This window comes from Syngnathoides biaculeatus, chromosome 3 (genome assembly GCF_019802595.1).
Source record: "Syngnathoides biaculeatus isolate LvHL_M chromosome 3, ASM1980259v1, whole genome shotgun sequence".
In the NCBI taxonomy this organism is placed as follows: Eukaryota; Metazoa; Chordata; class Actinopteri; order Syngnathiformes; family Syngnathidae; genus Syngnathoides; species Syngnathoides biaculeatus.
In genome coordinates, this window is record NC_084642.1 from 78,853 (window position 1) to 101,809 (window position 22,957).

General features: G+C 39.6%; 1 protein-coding gene across 3 annotated transcripts in view; it reads left to right on the forward strand.

The window, feature by feature from the left end:
- Positions 1 to 22,957, forward strand: part of aph1b (APH1B gamma secretase subunit) — a 109,272-nt gene that overhangs the window by 48,800 nt on the left and 37,515 nt on the right. The window contains exons 6-7 of one of the 3 annotated variants that reach the window (XR_009794048.1): positions 14,029 to 14,259; positions 14,644 to 14,801. Coding sequence is in view for 1 of the 3 variants with exons in the window: in XM_061813401.1 (XP_061669385.1) it covers positions 14,029 to 14,196 (168 nt within the window). In the remaining 2 variants the exon portion in view is untranslated. Of the gene's footprint in view, positions 1 to 14,028; positions 14,512 to 14,643; positions 14,802 to 22,957 lie in introns of those variants that run through there. The other 2 variants (XR_009794049.1, XM_061813401.1) reach the window with 2 other exon arrangements.

Sequence of the window (22,957 nt, forward strand, 5' to 3'; positions counted from 1 at the left end):
TGTATCATCCAAATGGTCATTGGCAAACTTAAGACGGGCCTTAACATGTGCTGGTTTAAGCAGGGGAACCTTTCGTGCCATGCATGATTTCAAACCATGATGTCTCAGTGTATTACCAACAGGCAGCTTGGAAACGGTGGTCCCAGTTCTTCTCAGTCTTGTCGTGTAGTCCTGGGCTGATTCCTCACGTTTCTAAGGATCATTGAGACCCCACGAGTTTATATCTTGCACGGGACTCCACACCGATTAAGATTGACTGTCATATTTAGCTTCTTCCATTTTGTAATGATTGTTCCAACAGTAGACTTTTTTTCACCAAGATGCTTGGCAATTTCTCTGTAGCCCTTTTCAGCCGTGTGGAGTTTTACAATTTTGTCTCTGGTGTCTTTGGAGAGCTCTTTGGTCTTGGCCATGTTACAAGTTTGAGTCTTCCTGATTGTATGGGGTGGACAGGTGTCTTTATGCAGCTAACGACCTCACACAAGGTGCATCTGATTCAGGATAATTCATGGAGTTGAGGTAGACTCTTAAACGCGGACTCACAGGTCTTTGAGGGTCCGAATTCTAGCTGATAGACAAAACTTATATAAATACTTATTTGCGGCTGTATCTCACAAATAAATCGTTAAAAAATCTTACATTGTGATTTCTGGATGTTTCTGATTAGATTATTTCTCTCATGGACATGCACCTATGATGAAAATTTCAGACCCATCTATGATTTCTAAGTTGGAGAACTTGTAATATAGCAGGGTGTTCAAATACTAATTTTCTTCACTGTACAACAAGACCAAAAGTGACACATTTCCTGAGTCAGTTGTCAACCTTATATCATTTACCACTTTGATCAAAGCAGATTCTGTACTGTGATGAGTTCTGAAACTTGAATAAAATTGTTCAAAAGTCCATTTATATTCTAGCAGTTGCTTAGTTGATTAAAAGTTTCTAATTTTTGACTATGAAAGGGAGATTCAATATGGTTGTAGCGGTTATGTCCAAAGGCTGGCCTGGAGGCCAATATGGGTCCATGTTCAAATTTTCACTGGCTCACAGTCTCCGTTAAAAGATAAGATTCATTCGGCCTGCTTGCATCGTTGACTGCTGTATTGTGTTTTAAAAAAAAAAACAAACAAAAAAAAAAAACTTTCACCAGAAGTTGGCAGTAGCATTGAGGCCACGTCATTGTTGCACTTGACATCTGACTTTTTATCATCATTTCAGCACACCCTATTTCAAACATGGAGTCGTTAACTAAAAAAGGAAAAGTTTACAAAGTGTGCTGCCAATTCCAGAACTAATGGAAATTGGAGTATTTTTTTTTTTCTTTGCTGAAATACAAAACAACTGTCTGCCTAATTTACCATGAGACTGGCTGTTTTCAACGAATTCAATGTCAAACAGCACTACTATACAAAACATGCTAACTGCGACATGATTACTGGAGACGAACACGGCAAAAAATTTAAACAACTGGAAGCTGATATAATGGCAGAGCAGCATGTTTTCACAAGAGCCCGTGAGTCAAATGAAAATGCTTCATGGGTGAGCTATGAGGTGGCAACGCTGATTGCCAAGCACTGCAACCCTTTCACAGATTGGGTGCTGAAAATAGTTGAGTAAATTCAGAACGAACATTCACATTAACTTTTAATGTTTCCCGAAGTACCAATCCAAGGATGTTTGACTTTGACGGCTTTTAATAATCTTGCGGAAATGTGCAAGGCAAATGACGTCAATGTGAGGAATCGCCCGACTAGTTAACACATTTTCTAGATGATTCTTTTGAATAAATTCAGAAATGTCATGGAATTTCATCAACACTTTTTTTATTCTGTCTGACGGAATAGTGGATGCCTCCTCCTTACTACTGCAAACTGTTGCATTGTCGTGTGTTGCATCGCCTCCAGCCTTTAGCTTCTTTTCCGAAAGATCCTCGTGGTGCTCCTGAACCAACTTGTCGATGCCCTCAGCCTTTTCAAGTGGAACAATTTCCTCAACTTTAGGTTCAACCTCCACTTTCAACCTCTCAAAATTTAAAAAAAAAAAAAAAAAAAAGACTTTGCTCCTAACCAATAGAGCTCGTACACTTGACATCACCATTTTAATGGCGCCATATTGCCGGTCAAACAGAGCTGCTTGACATTGTGGGAGACATTGAACTGGAGGAGAATATTTACAATACCCGAGACCTGTTGTGCTGTTGGTTGTCACAACAGACGAAACAGATATTCAGTTGAAATGGAGGAATGTTTTTTTCCTTTTCATTGGAAGCTTAATGGGACCTGGGTTTCTCCATTGCCAGTAGATTTGTTGGCATGTCTTTCACTGCAGGGCCGACGTGGTACTCCAGAAGTCAAGCTGATGAAGGAGAAGAAAAAAACGAAACAACCATCCCCTGTTGAAATAAGCTCATAAGAAGAAAGATTTTTTTTCTTGTCGTTTTTCGATCCACGCGGAAAGCGCCACCATGTTTCGTCTTTGGACGATCACATGACTGTTGTGTTGTCACAGCATACTCCACAGGGTCTTCCAGATTGCTAACCGGAGGGAGAGTGGGGGGCTCAGCTCACACGGTGTCACTTCTGACAGATTCCTGACAGCCCCTGGAGCAACACATTTGCCCGGTGATACACAAACATACCTGCATCCACCACTTGCTCCTTTATGCAATGAAGGCACTGATTCACTGCTTCCTGAGTGTGACAAAGATTGTTACTTTAGAAAAACAAATTGCAACCCAACTACCAGACATTCACACTCTTTTGAAAACTGCCGCCGAAATCAACTTTCCCACAGTTGACTGTTCAATAACTAATACACTCATTACTCTTCTTGTTGATTCTGGAGCTTCAAATTCTGCCTAATAGGTTCTGAATCTGTTCTTGCTCCAATCAAAAAGATATTGTTAATCAATGTGTGCAAAGGGAGTTTACACCAAAATAAATTTAGAAACTCTGTTTCATGTGCATTGTGTGGCTTTGTGCCCGACGTACCGTTCAAGCATCCATTTGTTGGATGTCATGCCAGGAAGATGCGACGTGGTAGCCAGTAGGTGGAGTTGCTCTACTGCGCCACACAAACCAAGAGACAGGATGTACGTCATGGCTAAAGATTGACATCTCTTACCCAGAGTGTTCCAGTAGTGGCCAACGGTAGAGGCGTCGTGCCTCTTTCAAACCAAGATACAGTACAATACGGATGTTTACGTTCAGTGGAATCCAGCGGCCATTTTTCCTTTTGTATCCTGAATTCCTTTCGTAATTAGAGACAAACGTTTTCCGGGGAGGATTTTCGGAACCTGAATCTTTTGTTAATAGAGACTTTTGTAAGTAGAGGTACCACTGTATAAAATATTTTATCATGGTCAAAACAGTTTTGATTATGCACTGGCCACAGCTTTGAATTTAAAAGTTTACAGTGAGCATTTAATCGTGACTCATATGTACTGTACTTATGTTTCATCTTTTCTACATCAGCAAAGTGTGAGGGTTTTCAAATCCATATTAAAAACCTTTTTTTTTCTTGTGCGTTTGAGTACTTCAACTTTTCAGTGATATTTTGTACTAAAAGCTGTTTTAATTGTACTTTTTTCAAACATTATGTATTTGAATGCTTATAATCATGTAATGCACATTGAGCTACCTTATAGATAAAATGCATTATACAAATAAATTATCTTGGGTTTGGTTCCCACAAGTGTTTTTTACAGACTTTTTCTCATTTTATCTGGTCTTGAAAGCGTGTGATTTTGGTTAAAAAATTTAAAATGAAAAATACGTCACTGCCAAGTCTGCCGTTTGCAAATCTATATGTTATGGAGTCAAAAGATGAAGAAGAAGAAGAAGCCCGCGCTTATTGGAACCTTATCAAATCTGACCCTCATGGGAAAAAGTTTCGGACACCCCTGGTCTCGAGCTTGCTAACATTAGAAGCGCCCAGTGCTCTTTTTTAAGATTCTTAAAAACCGCTTCTTTAAGCACTTTAGGAAACCCGTCATACTGAAGTGAGCAATTTCTTATTCGCAACAAATCAGCTTGCACAAATTTCACAATACAGTGACTTGTGAAAGTATTCGCCCCCCTTGAACTTTTCAACCTTTCGCCAAATTTCAGGCTTCAAACGTAAAGATATAAAATTTTAATTTTTTTGTCAAGAATCAACAACAAGTGGGACACAATCATGAAGTGGAGCGAAATTCATTGGATATTTTATACTTTTTTTTTAACAAATAAAAACTGTAAAAAGGGGCGTGTAATATTATTCGGCCCCTTTACTTTCAGTGCAGCAAACTCACTCCAGAAGTTCAGTGAGGATCTCTGAATGATCCAATATTGACTGATGATGATAAATAGAATCTACCTGTATGTAATCAAGTCTAAAAAATGAATGCAAAATGAAAAAATCTTTGTTTGAAGCCTGAAATGTGGTGAAAGGTTGAAAAGTTCAAGAGGGGCGAATACTTTCACAAGGGACTGTATTGTGAAATCACTGCTAGCTAGCTATTTGGTTTACGATTTGGTTTCTGCTGCTGAACCATTTTCTCTACAGTTTTTTTTTTTTTTTTTTTTTTTTTTTTTTTTTTTTTTTGGTCAACTGTATCAAATTCTGTCATGATAGAGTTTTCCCTAGGTGGCTTCAAATGTAGTGTCATGTTATCATTTTGCTTATTTGAGCTGATCTTTGACCTGATGCAGTGTATTTTTTCTCTAAAATATGCAAGCTAATTTAATTTATCAGCTGTTACGAGTTCTGGAGTTATCTGATTCTTGGAGGTTGTGAGCTTGTCAACTCCAGCTGTTAAAGTTCTTAGTGACGATTACGATAAGTGTTGCTGTCTAGCCCTAATGCTTGGTTAAAATTACAAAGACTTTGTCTGTAAAGGTCATAGTCAATTTGGAATTTGACATTTTTTTTCTTCTTATATTCTATTTTCAGACACTTGATTTTGGAAGAGTCTGTAATTTGAAGAATACAGAAAAATTGTCAGAAATAGCCATATCCTTAATGTCAATTATCATTTCAAGATTCTTAGAGATCACCAGGTCTAAGATGTAACCTTGAGTGTGGGTTGGACTATTAACATGTTGAAAGAGGTCAAATGTTAGTGTAACAGAGGTCTTGAGATTTTTTTCCACATTATTGTCAACACAAATGTTAGTCTTCCGTTATGACAAAAAAGTTGGTTAGTACGAGGAACAAGTCACTTTGATTTCATTGCCGCGTATGGGCCCATGCGCCATCACACTCGCAAATCTACACAGTCGAGCATGAAAAATCACGTGCGTAAAATTTGTTAGGAGTAGACATACATAGATATTGAAGGACATCGCTTATTTTGTGTAGTCATTAATTTACGTGTTTATTTTATAAAGAAGACGAGCCTGATCTTAAACAATCAGTATTCACCCAGTAACAGGAAATGCAAGTTGACCATACTGAGCTTGTTTGGAGGTTATGCTGAAGCACATGTTCAGCGCTTCTTCACCTATTCCGAGCGCATTTACGTCGAAAGTCATCAACATCATGAGCCATGTCAAAGGAAATTAAGTTACACTGAAAACATTTCTGGGATATAACACAGGTAATGTTTCTGTATCTATAATAAGTATGAGATTGTGATTTACTTTGACTTGATCTACTGTGAATTCTAACGTTAGACTATTCTCCCCATATATCTAAATGCGAACAGTTATTTTCTGCTGTGGTACCGCGTTACCTTGAAATTGTTGTTTTCCCCAATTTATTAATATTCTGGTAGTTATTTTTTAATTTTAATTTGCAGTTATGTTAATTTGTTAATGTGAAAAATCCTCCAAGTGATCGTATCTTTGGAGTACCAGTATCATCTATAACTTATTTTTTTAATTTTTGGAATTCATAATAAGTGTTTATCATAAATGATATACAAATTATGAATTGATTTGTTCTGATAACTCCCAAATGTCATTTTATGCAAAGCCAGTAAGTTATTTTTGAGTCCTGAGATTCCATCCCTCATCACAACCGCATCTTTCTATCTATGGGCATAACTGATCACACCCGTACATTTTTCAAATGTAAGTGACTGAGGACCTGACAGCAGTTCTGAAAATAATCCTTAAATTTTCTATTGTGTATTGGAAGGGTCTTCTTCTTTTCCTTTAGGGTTGTCTCCTGTATTTTCCTGTAGAACACCAACTGCACACATAACATCCATCAATCTTCGTTCTCTCCAAAACATCCAACTTTGGCTGTCCTTCTAAGGAGCTCATTCCGAATTTTATCCAACCTGCTCACTCGTAGAGAGAACCTCAACATTTCTGCCACCTCCAGCTCTGCTTCCTGTTCTCTCTTCAGTGCCACCTTCTCTAATCCGGACACCAAGGATGTCCGTACCATTATTTAATTAACTTTGCCCTTCATCCTAGCGGGGAGACTTGTCACATAACACACCAGATACCTTCGGCCACCTGTTTGGACTTGTTTCTCAACTTCCTTTCCACACTCACTATTACTCTGGATTGTTGACCCCAAGTATTTGAAGTCACATTTTCCCTCGCTATCTCTTCTCCCTGGAGCCTCACTCTTCCCCCTCCATCCCTCTCATTCACATATTTTCTGTTTTACTTTGGCTTATATTCATTCATCTCCTTTCCAGTTCATGGTGTACCCTGCCTCTTGCCCGCTGACGGCTGGGATAGGCTCCAGCACTCCCGCGACCCTTGTGAAGATAAGCGGCTAAGAAAATTGATAAATGGAAACAGATCTTTTATTTATTTGTGCAGGGTTTTTTATTTTGATAAAATACAACATAGCATTAAAACAAATAGTATTACATACTAGTCACTCACAGAATAGGAGACCTGTTTGCAACTTATCACAATCATTTGTGCACCATAAAATAGAATGAAATAAACCTGTTCTTTATCCATATATTTTTTTCTTTTTTATAAACATTGAACCTTCTATTTCTATATTAATTACAGATGTTGCAGGAAGCATCTTCTGGTTGACATTGAACCAGCAGGTCAAAACACACTTTGGTTGGTTCTCCCAAATAATCAGAAAATATCAGGCAGCTCTTTACCACAATGAAAATGCCAGTAGAATGCAGGCCATTAGAGATGGTCTCCGAAGTCAGCTTTCCAAAGTACCACACAGTACGAGCAGTGAAAACAGAGCCCACAATATATGATGCCGATTGGCTCATGCACAAACTATTGACCTCCTACTCTGAGAGCCCTCATGCTCTTAGAAATTTCATCTCAGAGGTCAGAGATGAACAACCAAGAGCACTTGGCGACAGGTTTCGTTCATCCCGACAAAGCCCAAGCTTCAGCACAACAAGATTTGTCGACAGCAGATAGTATACTGTCATAATTTCATCCTCAGGTGTTCTCAAAGTACTCTTTTTGAAAGACCAAATAATAATTTTGTGAAAATGTTATGTAGCATTCTGTATTTATACAAAATATAAACATACAGTTCAAGAAAAATGCTATGATTCTAGTTCTGTAGTGTATGTTTACTTCATATACAAACATAGACAACATTTCCACGAAGATTAATCAAAAATGATCAGGATGTAGACCATTTAAATCCTATGTACTCTTGGCCCTCTGGATTAGGAAAAGTGTCACAAATCTTTGACACACACCTGGATGGAAGTGGCACGCAGTTATTTCTGCCAAAAATTTTCCAACACCATTTCTCAAGCTGTCTATAAGCAGTATGTCGCAGTACCCTGGAAAAAAAAAGAAAATATTTGACAATTTTCCAGAATGGGACTTTGTTTGAACAAGCATTGCTGCTTTTATTTAGAAGGAACAATTAGAGTATAAATATTTATTTATTTTGAAAAATCTGAATGAAAATGGGGCTGCATGGAGGCACAGCTGTAAAGCATTGGCCTCACATTTATGAGAACCAGGGATCAATCCCGTCCCACCTATGTGGAGTCTGCACGTTCTCCCCGTGCCTGTGTACGTTTTCTCCGGGATCTCCCGTTTCCCTCCCACATCCCAAAAGCATGTATTAGTTGGAGACTCTAAATTGCCCCTAGGTGTGATTGTGATTGCGACTGTTCTGTCTCAGTGTGGCCTCCGATTGGCTGGGAACCTGGCTGGGATAGACTCCAGCACTCCCGCAACCCTTGGAAGATGGATGAATGTAAATGGCAAAAAGCTTGGCTGATTAGGAGAAATATTAATATTACCAATAAAATAGCTTTTACTAATGTTGTGGCAAATCCACTCACTGCCGATACTGTTGCCTGAATTGCAAATAGGCAACCTCCAGTACTCATTAATATTAATAATAAAATAGCTCTTACTCATGTTGTGGAAAATCCAGTCACTGCCGATACTGTTGCCTGAATTGCAAATAGGCAACCTCCAGTACCCATGGGTTCAGACAGCTGGTAATAAATCCTGGGGGCACCATCATGGACTGCACCAGATGGTCTGGTTAATCTGCCATTTTCTGATGAATATGTTGACTCTCATGTCAACAAAAACTCTCCTTTTATTTGAATGGTAATGCAGCATTTACAAGCACACCTGTGCATATAATAAAAAAAAATAATAAATCAAAATCACACATTCACATTTAAAAACTTCTACAGCTCAAAGACCCATATCAGTCCAGTCAACAGAACCCTCCACCCCCTTTACATTTCTATTTTAAGGATTTGGTGCCCAAAAAAAAACCACAAGATACCGGTTTACAGCTTTCAGAAAAGTTTTGCGTTTTTGCTCATGACATCTTGGGGAAAATTGTGACTAAAATGGGGTTTGGACGGGTCTAGGTATTGTCTGTTTATGACATTAGTTTACCACGTGAAATAATATTTATGGTGAAGCAAGTTATGACCAGCTATTGCTCTCATATTTAGTTCATTAAAATCTTAATTTGTGATAATATACCAATTTAGACTGTGGACTACATTAATTAGCTTCTGTGTTTTGATGGAATAATAAACAAGCCTTATACACTCAATATAGTTGTCGCGTACCTAGTATTTACTAAATACACGGTGTTTGCACAATTTTAAAACAAGACCGAAAACTTCATATATACATTCAGGATATTGAAGCCATTACTATTTCTCTGTTTATGACTAAATAAACAAAACAACAACTTGACAAATGTTTCCAACTCGAGGCATGTCCTCCCTGCTCGGCACCTTAATCACCAGTTATTTCATCATTATTTGAACATGTGTTCTGTCTAACTGGCTCAAATTAATAACCTTTGATGCCTTTATTAAGTTCGTATTCTTCACAGTCTTCGTGGAACCCTTCAGAATAGTGTTCAACGCTGGAAATAATCTAAAATTGATCGTCATCCTCAGTCTATTCCAACGGTCACCATGTTGTCATCTTTAGTGACGTATCGCGTCTAGTCGTCTAATTCTGGTGTGCTGTTGTAATTTTCCGGTGGATCAAGCAATGTGCAATCATTTGTTGCCGATAATCGAAAAATAAAATAGTTTCCTTCATAACGGATTTCAGATTTGAATTCTGAATTAGAAAAAAAAATAATCATGTTCACTGCTTGAATTATCGGAAAATTTATTGGCATTCTTACAATAGTCCATTCGCCAACATGTTTAAATTCTGATGTCATGTCCCTTCTCGTGTTTTTCGCTCTGTTTTTCCTGCGAATCCAGCAATATGTGATCATTTTTTTGCCAATTATCAAAAAATAAATGTTTCCTTCATAACGAATTTCAGATTTGAATTCAGCATAAAAAATGTATAATATAAGCAAAAGGTGCATTGAAAACTTTACATACCCTTTAAAATAACCCCTACTCCATTTCTCTTCCCATCTACTCCATGGTAAAATAATCTAAACCCTGCATCTAAATATCTAGCCTCACTTTGTTTCCACCTGCTTTCTTGGATGCACAACATATCAACATTTCCCCTAATCATCATGTCAATCCACTCCTGAGCTTTTCCTGTCATAGTCCCAATATTCAAAGTCCCTACACTCAAATGTACGCGCTTCAGTGCTACCTCGCTGGACATCCTAATCACGAGATGACAAGGCAACAAGCGTGCCCCAGACTGTTGCGCAAAACTGTCTGAGATATCGAGCCATCAATTGAGCAGTTCATTCAACGGCTCTCCGTCCATGCAGAGGACTGCAGGCACGGCCTCTCGGTGATACATTGAACCGCCGTAGCTGACGGGATCGTCGGCTACAAACCCAACATCGTGTTGGGCAGCTACCCACCTCCAGTAGCCGAATCTGAAAGACAACTCCCACGGCCCGTGAGATCGACGCTATCGCAACTCCGTTCGGGGTGGTGTCACAAGCTCAATAACTAGTAGCATAGGCTCGATAAATGCCCATTATGTTACGTTGCCCCCTACGATACACATCATCTCTTCAACTGTGCTCAAAAAACGATCTCACAGACTGTGGAACACCTGTGGAGCGCCCCGGCCAATGTGGCTCATTTTCTGGACCTTGTTATGGAATAATGACTGTCGTATTTGGCTACAACAACAACACTCAGTTGTAGGCTCTGTGAATTCCTACTCTTCTTCAATCAGTTTCCCCCGTCTTCTTTGTCTTCAACCCACACTAGCTGAATGTCCACGGATGCTCTGCAGGCTAACGGTGCCACAGGTGGACTTTCTTAACCCAGGCCACAACCGATCCGGCCTGGGATTATTTATATGAGCACTCATATTTGTTTGGCCAATTTTTAAGACAGATGCCCTTCCACCCAGGCTTTGGACTGGCCTACAGATAGCACTAGCTTGTGCCATCCCCATAGCGCTGCACTTTATCTTGGAAGTCTTACATTTTTAAACCAATAACCTTTGTGTAATGTTTAAAAAAACAAAGATATTCAAAAGAGCTCAAATCACCTGGTATATATTTTTTTCCACTGAAATACCAGTGCCCTTTTTTTCTGATTCGACACTTGTTCATAAAGTTAAAATTTGCCGGTATTGCTACATTTAAAATGCTATTGCATTTGCTTTCTGATCACTACATCTCATTTCGTTACAAAAAGTCCAGATTATAGGTTGTTATAAAATCCTTCATCAATATTGATCTATGCCTCAGTGACTTGATATTGAAAAGAGCGAGTATCGCGGAGATAACTGGAGACAATGGTTTGATAGATGGTCTTAGGTTTAACAGGAGCGAGAGCATTCATGACACAACTTATGAACTTATTTATTGTACTTTGTATGAAGGGATTACTACATCTGGTGAAATTTTCATGTCATTTAATAATACCTTTTGGAAATACTGTATATTTAGTGAGAAAATGATGTGTTCAGTACTTATTCAGCTCGGGCTATGTGAAATAAACATAAATGGTAACATGCATTAAATAAACTACTGGTAACAAACATTAGCAAAGTTAAACATCTTTTTTACTATAATAATTCAACTAAGGTTAAGACAACATAGATGGGAACACCATGGTAATCGCTAAGCTATCACATAATGTCACAAAACACCAAAATTGATTAGTACAGTACACTTGTCACGCGCGTCTGTCTGAAACAGGGTAATAGCAGAGATTAGCCAACTGTGAAGAGTAAAATTGTAGGCAAATTAGTGCATGTTTGTACAGAAAAATTCCGTTATATACATTACTATGCTGTACAAAGACCAGAGACAAATTAGCCACCTCTGCTATGTCACTTGAGAAAATGAAGCCATTATTTAAAAATGTCTTTATTGGATAACTTTATCAGTCCCACAATGAGCAAATTAGCACCATTTCACCACCAATGTGGACCACAATAAATACAAAAAAAACATGCAAAGAAGACACTTGGCTCCAAATGTGTCTGACATAAGTTTGATACAATAAATGTATTAAAATGTGTTGTAATTGTTGTGTTTTTGTTTGTTTTTTGTTATGGTGTATGACATTGTCAAGATGGCAATGGTGGATGCTGACTCCAAGGAGAATTTGAGATAGCATTAGACAAAGTTGGTAGGGATCCAAATAAATGAAATGAAAATAAATAATATACTCTAAGAACTCGAGGTATTGTTCCTGACTTCATTTAAAAATATGGGAGTTGGGAAAAATTGTTCTGAAAATTAATTTCTTCAGTTTGGCAGATTTACTGTCGTAGCCATGAAATGGAATTTACATCATAATTAGCTTTGTTTTAAAATTTATAATTGTTGGGTTGAATTAATTTTTATATATTAGTCCATGTAAAGTGCTCTGTGTTGAATCTTCTTGTATGAAAAGGGCTTAAAGAATAACATTTGATTACCGTATTTTCTCGAGTATAATACGTCCTGAAGTATAATGGCCACCCCCAAAGATGACCTAAAGAAATCTCTGAAAACCCTTCTACTTATGTACAATCCTTACCACCAATTTGCCACTACCCATATGCTCAGAATATTAGGAATGCTCTGTATTTATATTTTAAGTTTGTACTTGTATTGTTTTTCAAAAAACTGTCCATACAACAATCATTAATAATAATCATTGTGCATGTGCTGATGTAGCGGTAATATAATCTCAGGACAGACCACAGGACACGCTTGTCCTCGTCCCTGTAATTGTCAGAACAGAATCCCTCAACCAATTGAAATAATTGCTCATTGATGGCACAACATTTTAATACTATTAACACATATTACAGTCTTGAAAATCTAATCTATTTAACATTATTTATTAAACACCGCATTAAATATTTGTGCATAAAACATTGGTGCATAGAGTAGTTTATCCACTACATTACACATTTTTGGCCAAGCCTTCAAAAAAAGCATCTGACTCGTCTACATTGTGAAGATGATCCATAGCAGCTACCTTTGGTGCATTGCTGTGGAACTCACCATTGAAGACTTGAAACCTTTTTTTTTTTCCATCCCAAGAGTTTGGGTTGCGCAGCGCAACCTCTCCCCCTCTGTTGGGCTCCAATCTGTAGCATCTTTCATTATGGCGTCAGGTGGCTATCAAAACAACGTGAGCTCAAATTCAAACTTTGCAGAAACTATAGTAATGAGCACATTTTTAAAAAAGCGAGCATTTCAATTGTGTGCGGGCTCCTGTGTCCCCATGACGCTCGCATTACGTAGTTTGAGCTCACGTTGTTTTGATAGTCACCTGAAGCCATTGAGGCAAGCTGTCATTGTTTCGTACTGCAGCACGATTTCCGGGTTGGCGGCATCATCGGCACGAGTGACATTTCTTTTAAAAGCAGTTGCACAACTAGCCGTTGTAGTTGACATTTTTTGTCTTAGTTTAAGTTAAAACAAACTGATGGGCAGTCGTTTCTGATCTTTGGTGCAGTAGCAACAAGCATGCTACGCTAACAATCATAAAATGTAAGATTGGTGAGTAGATCATAGAGTTCATGTTGGAGCGCTCATTACCATAATATATATAAATGTGTAACATAAGAGATCGAATCATATCGAAATGTACAGTATATGTATACATTTTTTACCACTATGTACCTGTATACGACTACAAAGTGATTGTTTTTTTATTTTTAATCCATACCTAAATATAATCCACTCTTAACTTTTTGAAAATATTTTTGGAAAAATTTGCACATTATTTTTGAGAAATTACGGTCATTTTATTGCTAAGCTAGTTCAGTGTTTCAGCTTTTGACTTTGGGCTGCCAAGTTATTTATTTATTTATTTATTTATTTTTCGGTGCACCACTAGCAAATTTTAACTAAAACTCAACAAACCATTAAATACTGTCCTAGCGAGAATATAGTAATTTATTGAAGAGGTAAAAATAGTCATTTTTTTGTTACAATTATTGATTTGTTTTCAGTTTTTGCATTGTCTTGTCAGTCAGATCAATTCAGCGGTATTATTTTGACGATAGTTTGTATACTGCACTGTGTCATAATGCCAGCAGTGTGTTTTTTCTTTTTTTTTTTTAAACCTTGCTTTACTCCTGTCATGTAGTAAATATGGTAACATCTATTAAACTCTTTTGGTTGCCTACGCAGTTGTAATTGAATGATGTGGCATCTTTCTATATATTACTGATAAGCGTTTTTATACCTCTTCTCTCACAGACCTTCCAGAACCCAGAGTATGTTGCCAGCCTGGTTCCCACATACATTATCTTGTTCCTAATGGGTGTTTGGGCCTTTTACTCTGCTGGCGGGTCCCTCAGGAGCCTCAAACTTTTCCTGACTTGCAAAGACAAAGATTTCCTGCTTGCTAACCACCGATCCAGATAACACAACACTCCAAGGAGCTTGCAGGACTCTACATCCAAAATTCTCTCAGATGCATTGAACACAGTGGGTTCTTGTCTGCTATACTTTCGATTTTTTTTTTTTTTTTTTTTTTTTAATCCACTGCTATTTTTTATGTTAAGACCTGTAAAAGCTGTGTTTTTCAGAGGAAAAATGGCATTTTGAGAGATTCACATCTATTTTAAATGTTGAAGCTCAGTTTGCTTATGAGAGATTTTTTGATATAAACTGCATTTATTCTCACAATGATAAACTCCTGTGCCAAATATCACATGATTTTGATTTGCTGCAATGTTACAGGAAGTTTCACTGTTGTCTCCCTGCTCCAACACTTTGAATTAATATTGTCCGTTTAGATGGCTTGTGTTTGAGAAATGGGTGATTTTTTTTTTTTTTTTTTTTTTTTTTTTTTTTTTTTTTTTTTTTTAGGATGAATGATGAACAGTGAAGTAAAATCCATATAATGGACAACACCACCTTTAAGGAAATGCTTGACAGCATACAGCAATATGTACACATGGATAAAATTGTTGATACACCTCTGTAAATGACGGAATTCCTTCAGAAATATCATGAATCTGACAGAAGTAACATCCATCCATTCATCATCTGAGCAGCTTATCCTCGCAAGGGCCGCAGGAGTACTGGAGTGCCACACCCTGAACTTGTTGCCACCCAATTGCAGGGCACATAAAAACAACCAACCATTCACGCTCGCCATCGGACAATTCAAAGTCTCCAATTAATGACAAAGGTAACATTCATTCATTCAGTTTCTTAGCTGCTCATCCTCATGAGGGTTGGGGGACTGCAATAGTCTGGTGGTCCCCAACAACTGGGCTGCGGACTGGTACTAGTCCATGGATCCACTGGTACCGGACCGCCAAAGAAGTAATTAGTTCCCTTGTATTCATTGACCAGATTCTGCTGGTTACATCTCAGTCACTTGAGCAAAATTTGAGCACGAAATTTACCCCTACAAGCTAGCAAAATGACTAAAAAAGACGTATTTGGAAAGTTTCTTTTCGAAGGGGAAAAGGCCCAGCACATGCCCTTAACTAGCGCCTTTTTGAGGAGCTTTGTGAGGAGATGGACGCGGAGCATATACCACTTCTCTTATACACGAAACAAGATGAACATCCAGAACTAAATTGCTCGCAAGAGTGTTTGAATTATGAAAGCTGCTGCAAAAACTTCTCAGAAAAAAGGTGGTCGCTGGCAGCACATTTCAATTTTGAGGAATCTGTTGCAAAACTGGCTTACTTGTGACAGATTCAGCCCAATTCAATCTATCACTTACAGTCTTCAAGTTGGCAGATAAAGTACCAGTAAGATTCCCCAAATAATGCATTTTTGGGGATGTGGGAGGAAACTGGAGTCCATGGAGAAAACCCATGCAGGCATGGGGAGAACATGCAAAATCCACACAGGTGAGATTTATAACCCCGGTCTTTGGAACTGTGAGCCCATCGCTCTAACCAGTTGCTCTAACGTGTAGCCACAAACGTACCAATAAACACTATCCATTTTCTGACCCGCTTATCACTGCAAGTGTCGTGGGAGTGCTGTAGCCGATCCCAGCTGTCATCGGACAGGAGGCAGGGTACACCCTGAATTGGTTGCAAGCCAATTGCAGTGCACATAAAGACAAAACAAAAAGTCACACTCACAATCACCTAGGGGAAATTTAGAGTCTCCATTTAAAGTATGTTTTTGGGATGTGGGAAGAAACCTGAGTGCTTGGAGAAAACCTACCCAGGTGCAGGGAGAACAAGCAAACTCCACACAGGCAGGGCCGGGATTTGAACCCTGTTCCTCAGAACTATGAGGTCAATGCCGCCACAATAAGCACCATCCATCCATTTTCTCCACTGCTTATCCTCATGAGGGTTGCGGGGAGTGCTGGAGCCTATCCCACCTGTCAACGGGCAGAAGGTGGGGTACACCCTGAACTGGTTGCCACCCAATCACAGGGCACATCTAGACAAACAGCCGCACTCAAAATCACGCCTTGGGGCAATTTAGAGTGTCCAATTAATGTCGCATGTTTTTGGGATGTGGGAGGACAGACAAGTCCGAGATCAAACCCAGCTTCTCAGAACTGTGAGGCCAACGCTTAAAGGCTCCATCACACCATGTTCTGTTCTGGACAACGTCCTCTGAACATTTCAGTTGTTCTATTTTTCAGCGTTCTCAAACGTGGATGACACATGTGGCGTGTGATTAACGCACAAAAAATGTGTAGCAGCGACCAAATAAGATACCCCTAAAAACCATTAGCGTGTGCAAACGCGTCATTGGGGCGCAACGAGCGATTTGTCAACGTACGACGAGTGTGTTGAGCGTGTGGCCAATGGGTGAATAACGACAGAAAAGCGTTTTGCTGGCGTGTAATTTTTACAGTGGAACCAGCACTAAAACCTTGGAGAGTTCAGTCACTTCAGTTGTTGTCGTGAGTTAGAACAGTGAGCATCATGCCGCCAAGAAGAAAAAAAGTTAGGGCGCGGACTTCAACTAGCGCTGCTAGTAAGAAAGCTAATGCTCTTTCATCACGAGCAATGTGTTTGGAGGAAAAACAACAGCAGGAGGAAGAGCACGTCTGCGAAGTCACGCACCATGTGACACCCCCTGAGGACCCTAAACAGGTTGCAAACCCCAGTGAGGACGGAACGACAAAGAGACAAAAGAAGCAGAGAAAGGATTGCAGGATCCTGGACCGGGCTGTTGAGGATAGTCTAGAGTTTTTCCGCGAAAACGAACTGCTGCTTTCTGGATCTTCCATAGTAGGTGCTCTCTACTGTAGCTTAATATTAAATGGACCTTGCTTTTACAAAGCATCGGTTTCTATACCCATATGCATGGAAGTTCGGGAAACGCTCAAATGACGCTCAATGGACACCAAACGAGGTTCGTTTCACTTTGGTTACACGCTGTGTGCGCTAGGGGATTGTTCAGTGGGCGTTGGCAGGTTGCCAGTGAGTCGTTCACTGCAAAGCAAACGATTAAGTAACAACCAAGTAAAGCTAGAGTTACGACTGACTAACGATAGGCAAACGCGTGCAACGCTTGACGAACCTTAGTCAAACGTTCCCCAGATGTTATTGAACGTTCTGCAGTGTTTAAAATTAAACGTTGATGAACGCTGGTCTCGGTGAGAACTTTTGTGCATGTTCAAAACTTTTTTTCTGGACCGCCGTTCTCCGCCGATTCCCAGCGATCATTGACGTTCACTGGCGTGGAAACAATGCTCCTCTGGAGCTATCCCAGCGACCATGGGTGACCGTTTCCTCAAACGCTATAGGACGCTGGCCAGAACGTCATGGTGTGACGGGGCCATAACCAGTTTAGCCACCGTGCTGGTACAATAAACACCAATTTATTGAAAATGTTGTTACATTCTCTTCTGCTTTTCCGAGGTCGGGTCATGAGCGTAGCAGTTTGAGCATACAAACCAAGACTCTAATCTCGCCAGCCACTTCTTCCAGCTCCCCAGCCACTTCTTCCAGCATTTCCACAAGGGATGCCGAGGTTGGAGACGGTCTCTCCAGCGTGTTCTGGGTAGCCACCCGGTTAAATATGCCCAGAACCCTTCAGCAGAAAGGTGCAGAGGATGTATCCAAAATAGGTTATCTCAGAATCCCCTTAGCTGGCCCTTCTCGATGCAGAGGAACAGCAGCTCTTCACTGAGCCCCTTCCTAGATTACCCAGATCGATAGATTAAGTCTCAGATTTATTTTAAATATTTTAACCAAAGAGGGCAGCATGGTGGCTCAGCTGTAAAGCATTGGCCTCACAGTTCTGAGGTCCCAGGTTCAATCCTGGACCCGACTGTTGAGTTTGCATGTTCTCCCCGTGCCTGCGTGGGTTTATGGGCAATCTGGTTTCCCTCCACATTCCAAAAATATGCAACATTAACAGTCTAAATTGCTTCTAGGTGTGATTGTGAGTGTGACTGTTTGTCTCTATGTGCCCTGTGATTGGCTGGCAACCAGCTACGGGGTGCACCCTGCCTCCTGGCCATTGACAGCTGGGATAGACTCCAGCACTCCCATGACTTCGTGAGGATAAGTGACTAAGAAAATGGATGGATTGCTTCTAACCAATGACGACAAAAGAACTTCTTACCATAAATACAACTTTCTGGTGCTGCATGGTTTTGCTGATGGCTTTATAGTCTGTTTCATTCAGCTTCATGCAGGTGTTGAGACTTCTATCCCTTAATCAAACATAATTCAATTTGATTTGCCATCATGCTGGTACGATGGTGAACAGTTCTTGCCGATAAAGCATGTCTTATATTCATCATTCAAGTACGAATGCTTTAGCATACTCCCCATCTCTTTATTTTAATAAAGAATTTAGACTCACAGCAGAACCCTCCCTCTCCACAAAGGCTGTCCATTCTTGTTGAAAACTTTCGTACTCATATTTTTTTCTTTGATCGACTTTTGTCAAAAGCGTTTTCATAATTGGCTATTCTGACACTATATGGCGTTCGACTCTTGTGCGTCTGTGGACATTGACTGCCACACAAAACGATGGCAACCCCACTAGGACAAACCTTCTCTGTGTCTTCTGCCAATTCTGTCCATAAAAGTTTGACAGAATTGGTGACAAAGGGCAGCCTTGGCGAAATCCAACCTTACTGGAACTGAATCCAACTTATTGCCTGGGTTATAGTATGACAAACTCTCAAAACACCCTCCACGAGACTTTCTGAGGGACACTGTCTAATGCCGTCTCCAATTCCACAAAGGACATGTAGACTGCTTAGGCAAACGCCCGTACACCCCCAAGGACATTACAGAGGGTGTAAAGCTAGTCCACTTTTCCACGACTAGAACGAAAACTACACTCCCTCTCCTGAATCTGAGATACTTCCAGATGGACCTGCATCTCCAGAAATCCCGAATCGACTTTACCAAGGTGGCTGAGAAGCGTGATCGCCTGTTTGCTGGAACACAGACACACACCACCCAGTCTCCTAATCCAGCCATTCATCCATCCATCCATCGATTTTCTACCTATTCTCTGGGTCGGGTAGCGGGGGAACTAGCTTCCTGACCTCCCTTTCTCCTGGCATTTCTTCCAGCTCTTCTGGGGGGATCCTGAGGCCATCTACTACTAAACTAATGTAACCTTGCTCCTTAACTGTTAGCCTTACTACCTTTCCACCTGCTCTCTTTGTGGCACAATTTATCAACCTTTCTTCTAATCATGTCAACCAACTCCTGAGCTTTTCCTGTCAAAGTCCCAACATTCAAACTCTGTTGCAGGCTCTGTGCATTCCTCTTCTTCTTCTCCAAACGCTTTCTTCCTCTTCTTTGTCTTCGACCCACAATAGCTGAATTTCCACTGACGCCCTGCAGGTTAGCAGTGCCGGGGGCGAGCGTTGTTCACCATTGTGCCCCCGTAGGGCTGCATTTATTTGTGGGTTTAATGTAAAATTAAAATCTCATCCCAAAATAATTATAGAGTTGGCTGATCAGTTTAACAAGTCTGAAAAAACTATGTGAAAAAATATTGGATCTTCTTATTTGGAGCATATACACTGACAAATATATCAAACCTGTTGAATATTGTGGCCTGTACAAATATATATCTGCCTTCTGGATCCACAACTGCACTAGTTATTGTAAAATGTAATCTTTTATTGACTATTATTGAGACTTTTCTTTGTCTGCAGTTATACCCCCCCCCCCAAAAAAAAAAACAAAAAAAAAACGGTAAAATTAAAATCAATGACGCATTTTTCTTCTGATTGAGTAAGGTGCGTTTATCATGATGAGTACGGTAAGGACAATTGCCATTTACATTCCAAGACGGGAAAGTGAAATGTGACATAAAATGGTTTTGTTTATCATATTAAATAGATCTAGAACTATGCATTCTTTGTTGCATTTATGACTACTATCATAAGATTTTTTTGTTATCCGATTGACATTTTTTTTTAGACAAGGTGTGTAAGATACTCTTAAAGTCCTTTGATGCCAGAGCACATGGTCGAATAACAAACACACTGAAAATGGGGCAATGGTGAATTGTGGTGCGCAAGGGAAGATTTGGGTGACTTGTGTGTTCAGTGCATGGGAAACCAAGCAGAACAGAAGAACAGAAAGATAGGAGTGAAGGTTCATGCTGCTGGCATGAGTGATTACGTTTTTGTTTACTTAAGTTGACATAGAAGAATGATACGGAATAACGTGAACAAATCAAGTACTAATCAAGAATAGCCAGGGTGTGATGTTAGAAACTTGAAATGATTGCCCGTTGACATGAAGCTTGTCGACCACCAACCACACATTTCCCTTTATCTCAGAAATTCTTCTTTAGTGGGTATACATTTTTACGATGAGCTCGATTTCTTGGATGATGGACTCAGAATTGGTGGACTCGATGAAAGCAAAGCTAATTTATTTGCATAGCGCATTTCATACTGATAAAGATATGATATTACTATTTTAGTTATCATGGTAAAAGTATATCATTACTACTTTCGTTGCTGTTAGGATTGTTTTATCATGCGTTTGTTTTTGGTAGTCTTAGTCTGAATTGCTCTCTTTGTCTTTATAAGCTGCGTGCGTGTCTTAAAGTGTGACCCAGTGACACCTGGGAATCTATGCCCCCCTGCCAACCTCAAGCTGATGCCCCTGAAGACTGGGAACCGATGTCTCCATCCTGGCCTCAGCATGATCCTTTCTGATCTTAAGCAGATACTCCTCAACACCGGGAGGAGATAACGCCCTTCTACCGCAGGAGGATACCCCCAAATGCCATAAACATGTTTTTAAACAATGCCCTGCTTTTTCTCTTGTGGGTTTATCAGGACACTCTTGCGGCCTTGAAGAAACATGTACCTTAGTCTTCGTGTGCTTTTGGTGTAGCCATCTGTGTCAGCATTTTCACTGTGTAACCATGTAACCCTTTGACCTGAGAATGCAATAAAAAAGAGCAGACAGGGACTACCACTTTGGCAGTCTGAGGTAGCGCAGTCTCACAGTGAGTCCTCCGTCTGTCCCGTGCACGAAAAGACAATCTTGGTTGGTTTGAGTTCACTCTCTACAGTCCTCAGGCTTGTCTTAGCTGTTTTTCTAGGAACATCTCTGACACATACACAACGTAACTCAATGTGCTTTACATGATTAAAAGCATTTGAATACAAAGACATAAAACATTTAAAACAGGATAAAACTGAAAATGACAATTTATTAAAAAAAGATAATTAAAACCATGTAGTGTGAAAGTAATATGATTAAATAGCGGATATACTGTAAAAAGCATGAGAAAAAAGAAGTTTTCAACCTGAACTTAAAAACATTCACACTTGGGCCTTACCTCACCTCTGTTGGCAACTTATTCCATTTGTGTGGGGCATCATAGCTAAATGCTGCTTCACCATGTTTGCTTTGGACCCTGTGTTCCACAATTTGACCTGAGTCAGTCAATCTCAGAGCTCTACTGGGTTTTTATTCCGCAAGCATTTCTTTCATGTATTCAGGACCAAAATCATTTAGTAATTTATAGACCAGTAGCAGAACTTTGAAATCTATTCTAAAGCTGACAAAAAGCCAGTGCGAGGACTTTAGGATTGGAGTTATATGCTCTGGCCGCTTTGTTTTGGTCAGAACGCGAGCTGCAGCATTCTGAATGAGCTGCAGCTGTTTAATACTCTTTTGGGGGAGTCCAGTCAGAAAACCATTACAGTAGTCAAGTCTATATAAAATAATATGAAAGATAAAACCACAGATGAGCTTTTACTGGTCTGCTTGACACATACATATGTTCTTCAGATGGAGGAAGGAAGTTTTTGTGATTTATTTGATATGATTGTTTAAAATCAGGTTGTCATCAATCGGAACACCAAGGTTTTGGACTTGGTCTTTGTTTTTTTAAACAGAGTGTCCAGGTGTTTACTCACAGCAATCCTTTTTTCTTTATTGCCAAAAACAATTATCTCAGTTTTGTTGTGATTTAGTTCCAGATATCTGCTATAGACAGTGGCACAATACCTCAATTTAACTGTAGTCATCTGGAGACACTGCTAAACATAACTGTGTCATCCTCATAGCTATGATTGTCAAAATTTAAGTTTTGAAGAATTTGACCCAAAGGTAGCATATAAAGGCTGAACAGGAGAGGTCCAAAATTTGACCCTTGAGGGACCCCAATTGCCATTTGTTGAGATTGAGCTCTTCGTATGATTACAAAGTAGCTCCTTTCCTCCAGGTAGGACCTAAACCCTTTAAGGACCGTTCCATTTTGTCTTACCCACGTTTCCAACCTGTTCAGCAGTATATGATGATCTACCATATCAAAAGCTGCGCTGAGATCCAACAAGACCAAAATTTAAACATTTTCTGAGTCAGGATTCAATATAACATTTAGCACTTTGATAAGAGTAGATTCTGTGTTGTGATGAGTTCGTAAACCTGATTGAAATTTGTCAAATTGTCCATTTAAAATCAAGAAATTGCTGAGTTGATTAAATGTAACTTTCGCAAGAATCTTGGCTATGAACGGGAGATTTGAGATGGGTCTATAGCTTGCTAAAATGGTAACAATGCTCTGTTTTTTAGAAGACGCTTAAAGGAGAAGTCCATTCATTTGGATTAACAATGTATCCAATAGGTCACGTCATATGCACTGTACCTTGAAATTTTGAGGTTAATCCTATATCATTTAATGGTGTTTTGGGAAGATTTTTATCGGCAATTACGAATTTTTATGGGCGCTGCCATTTTGG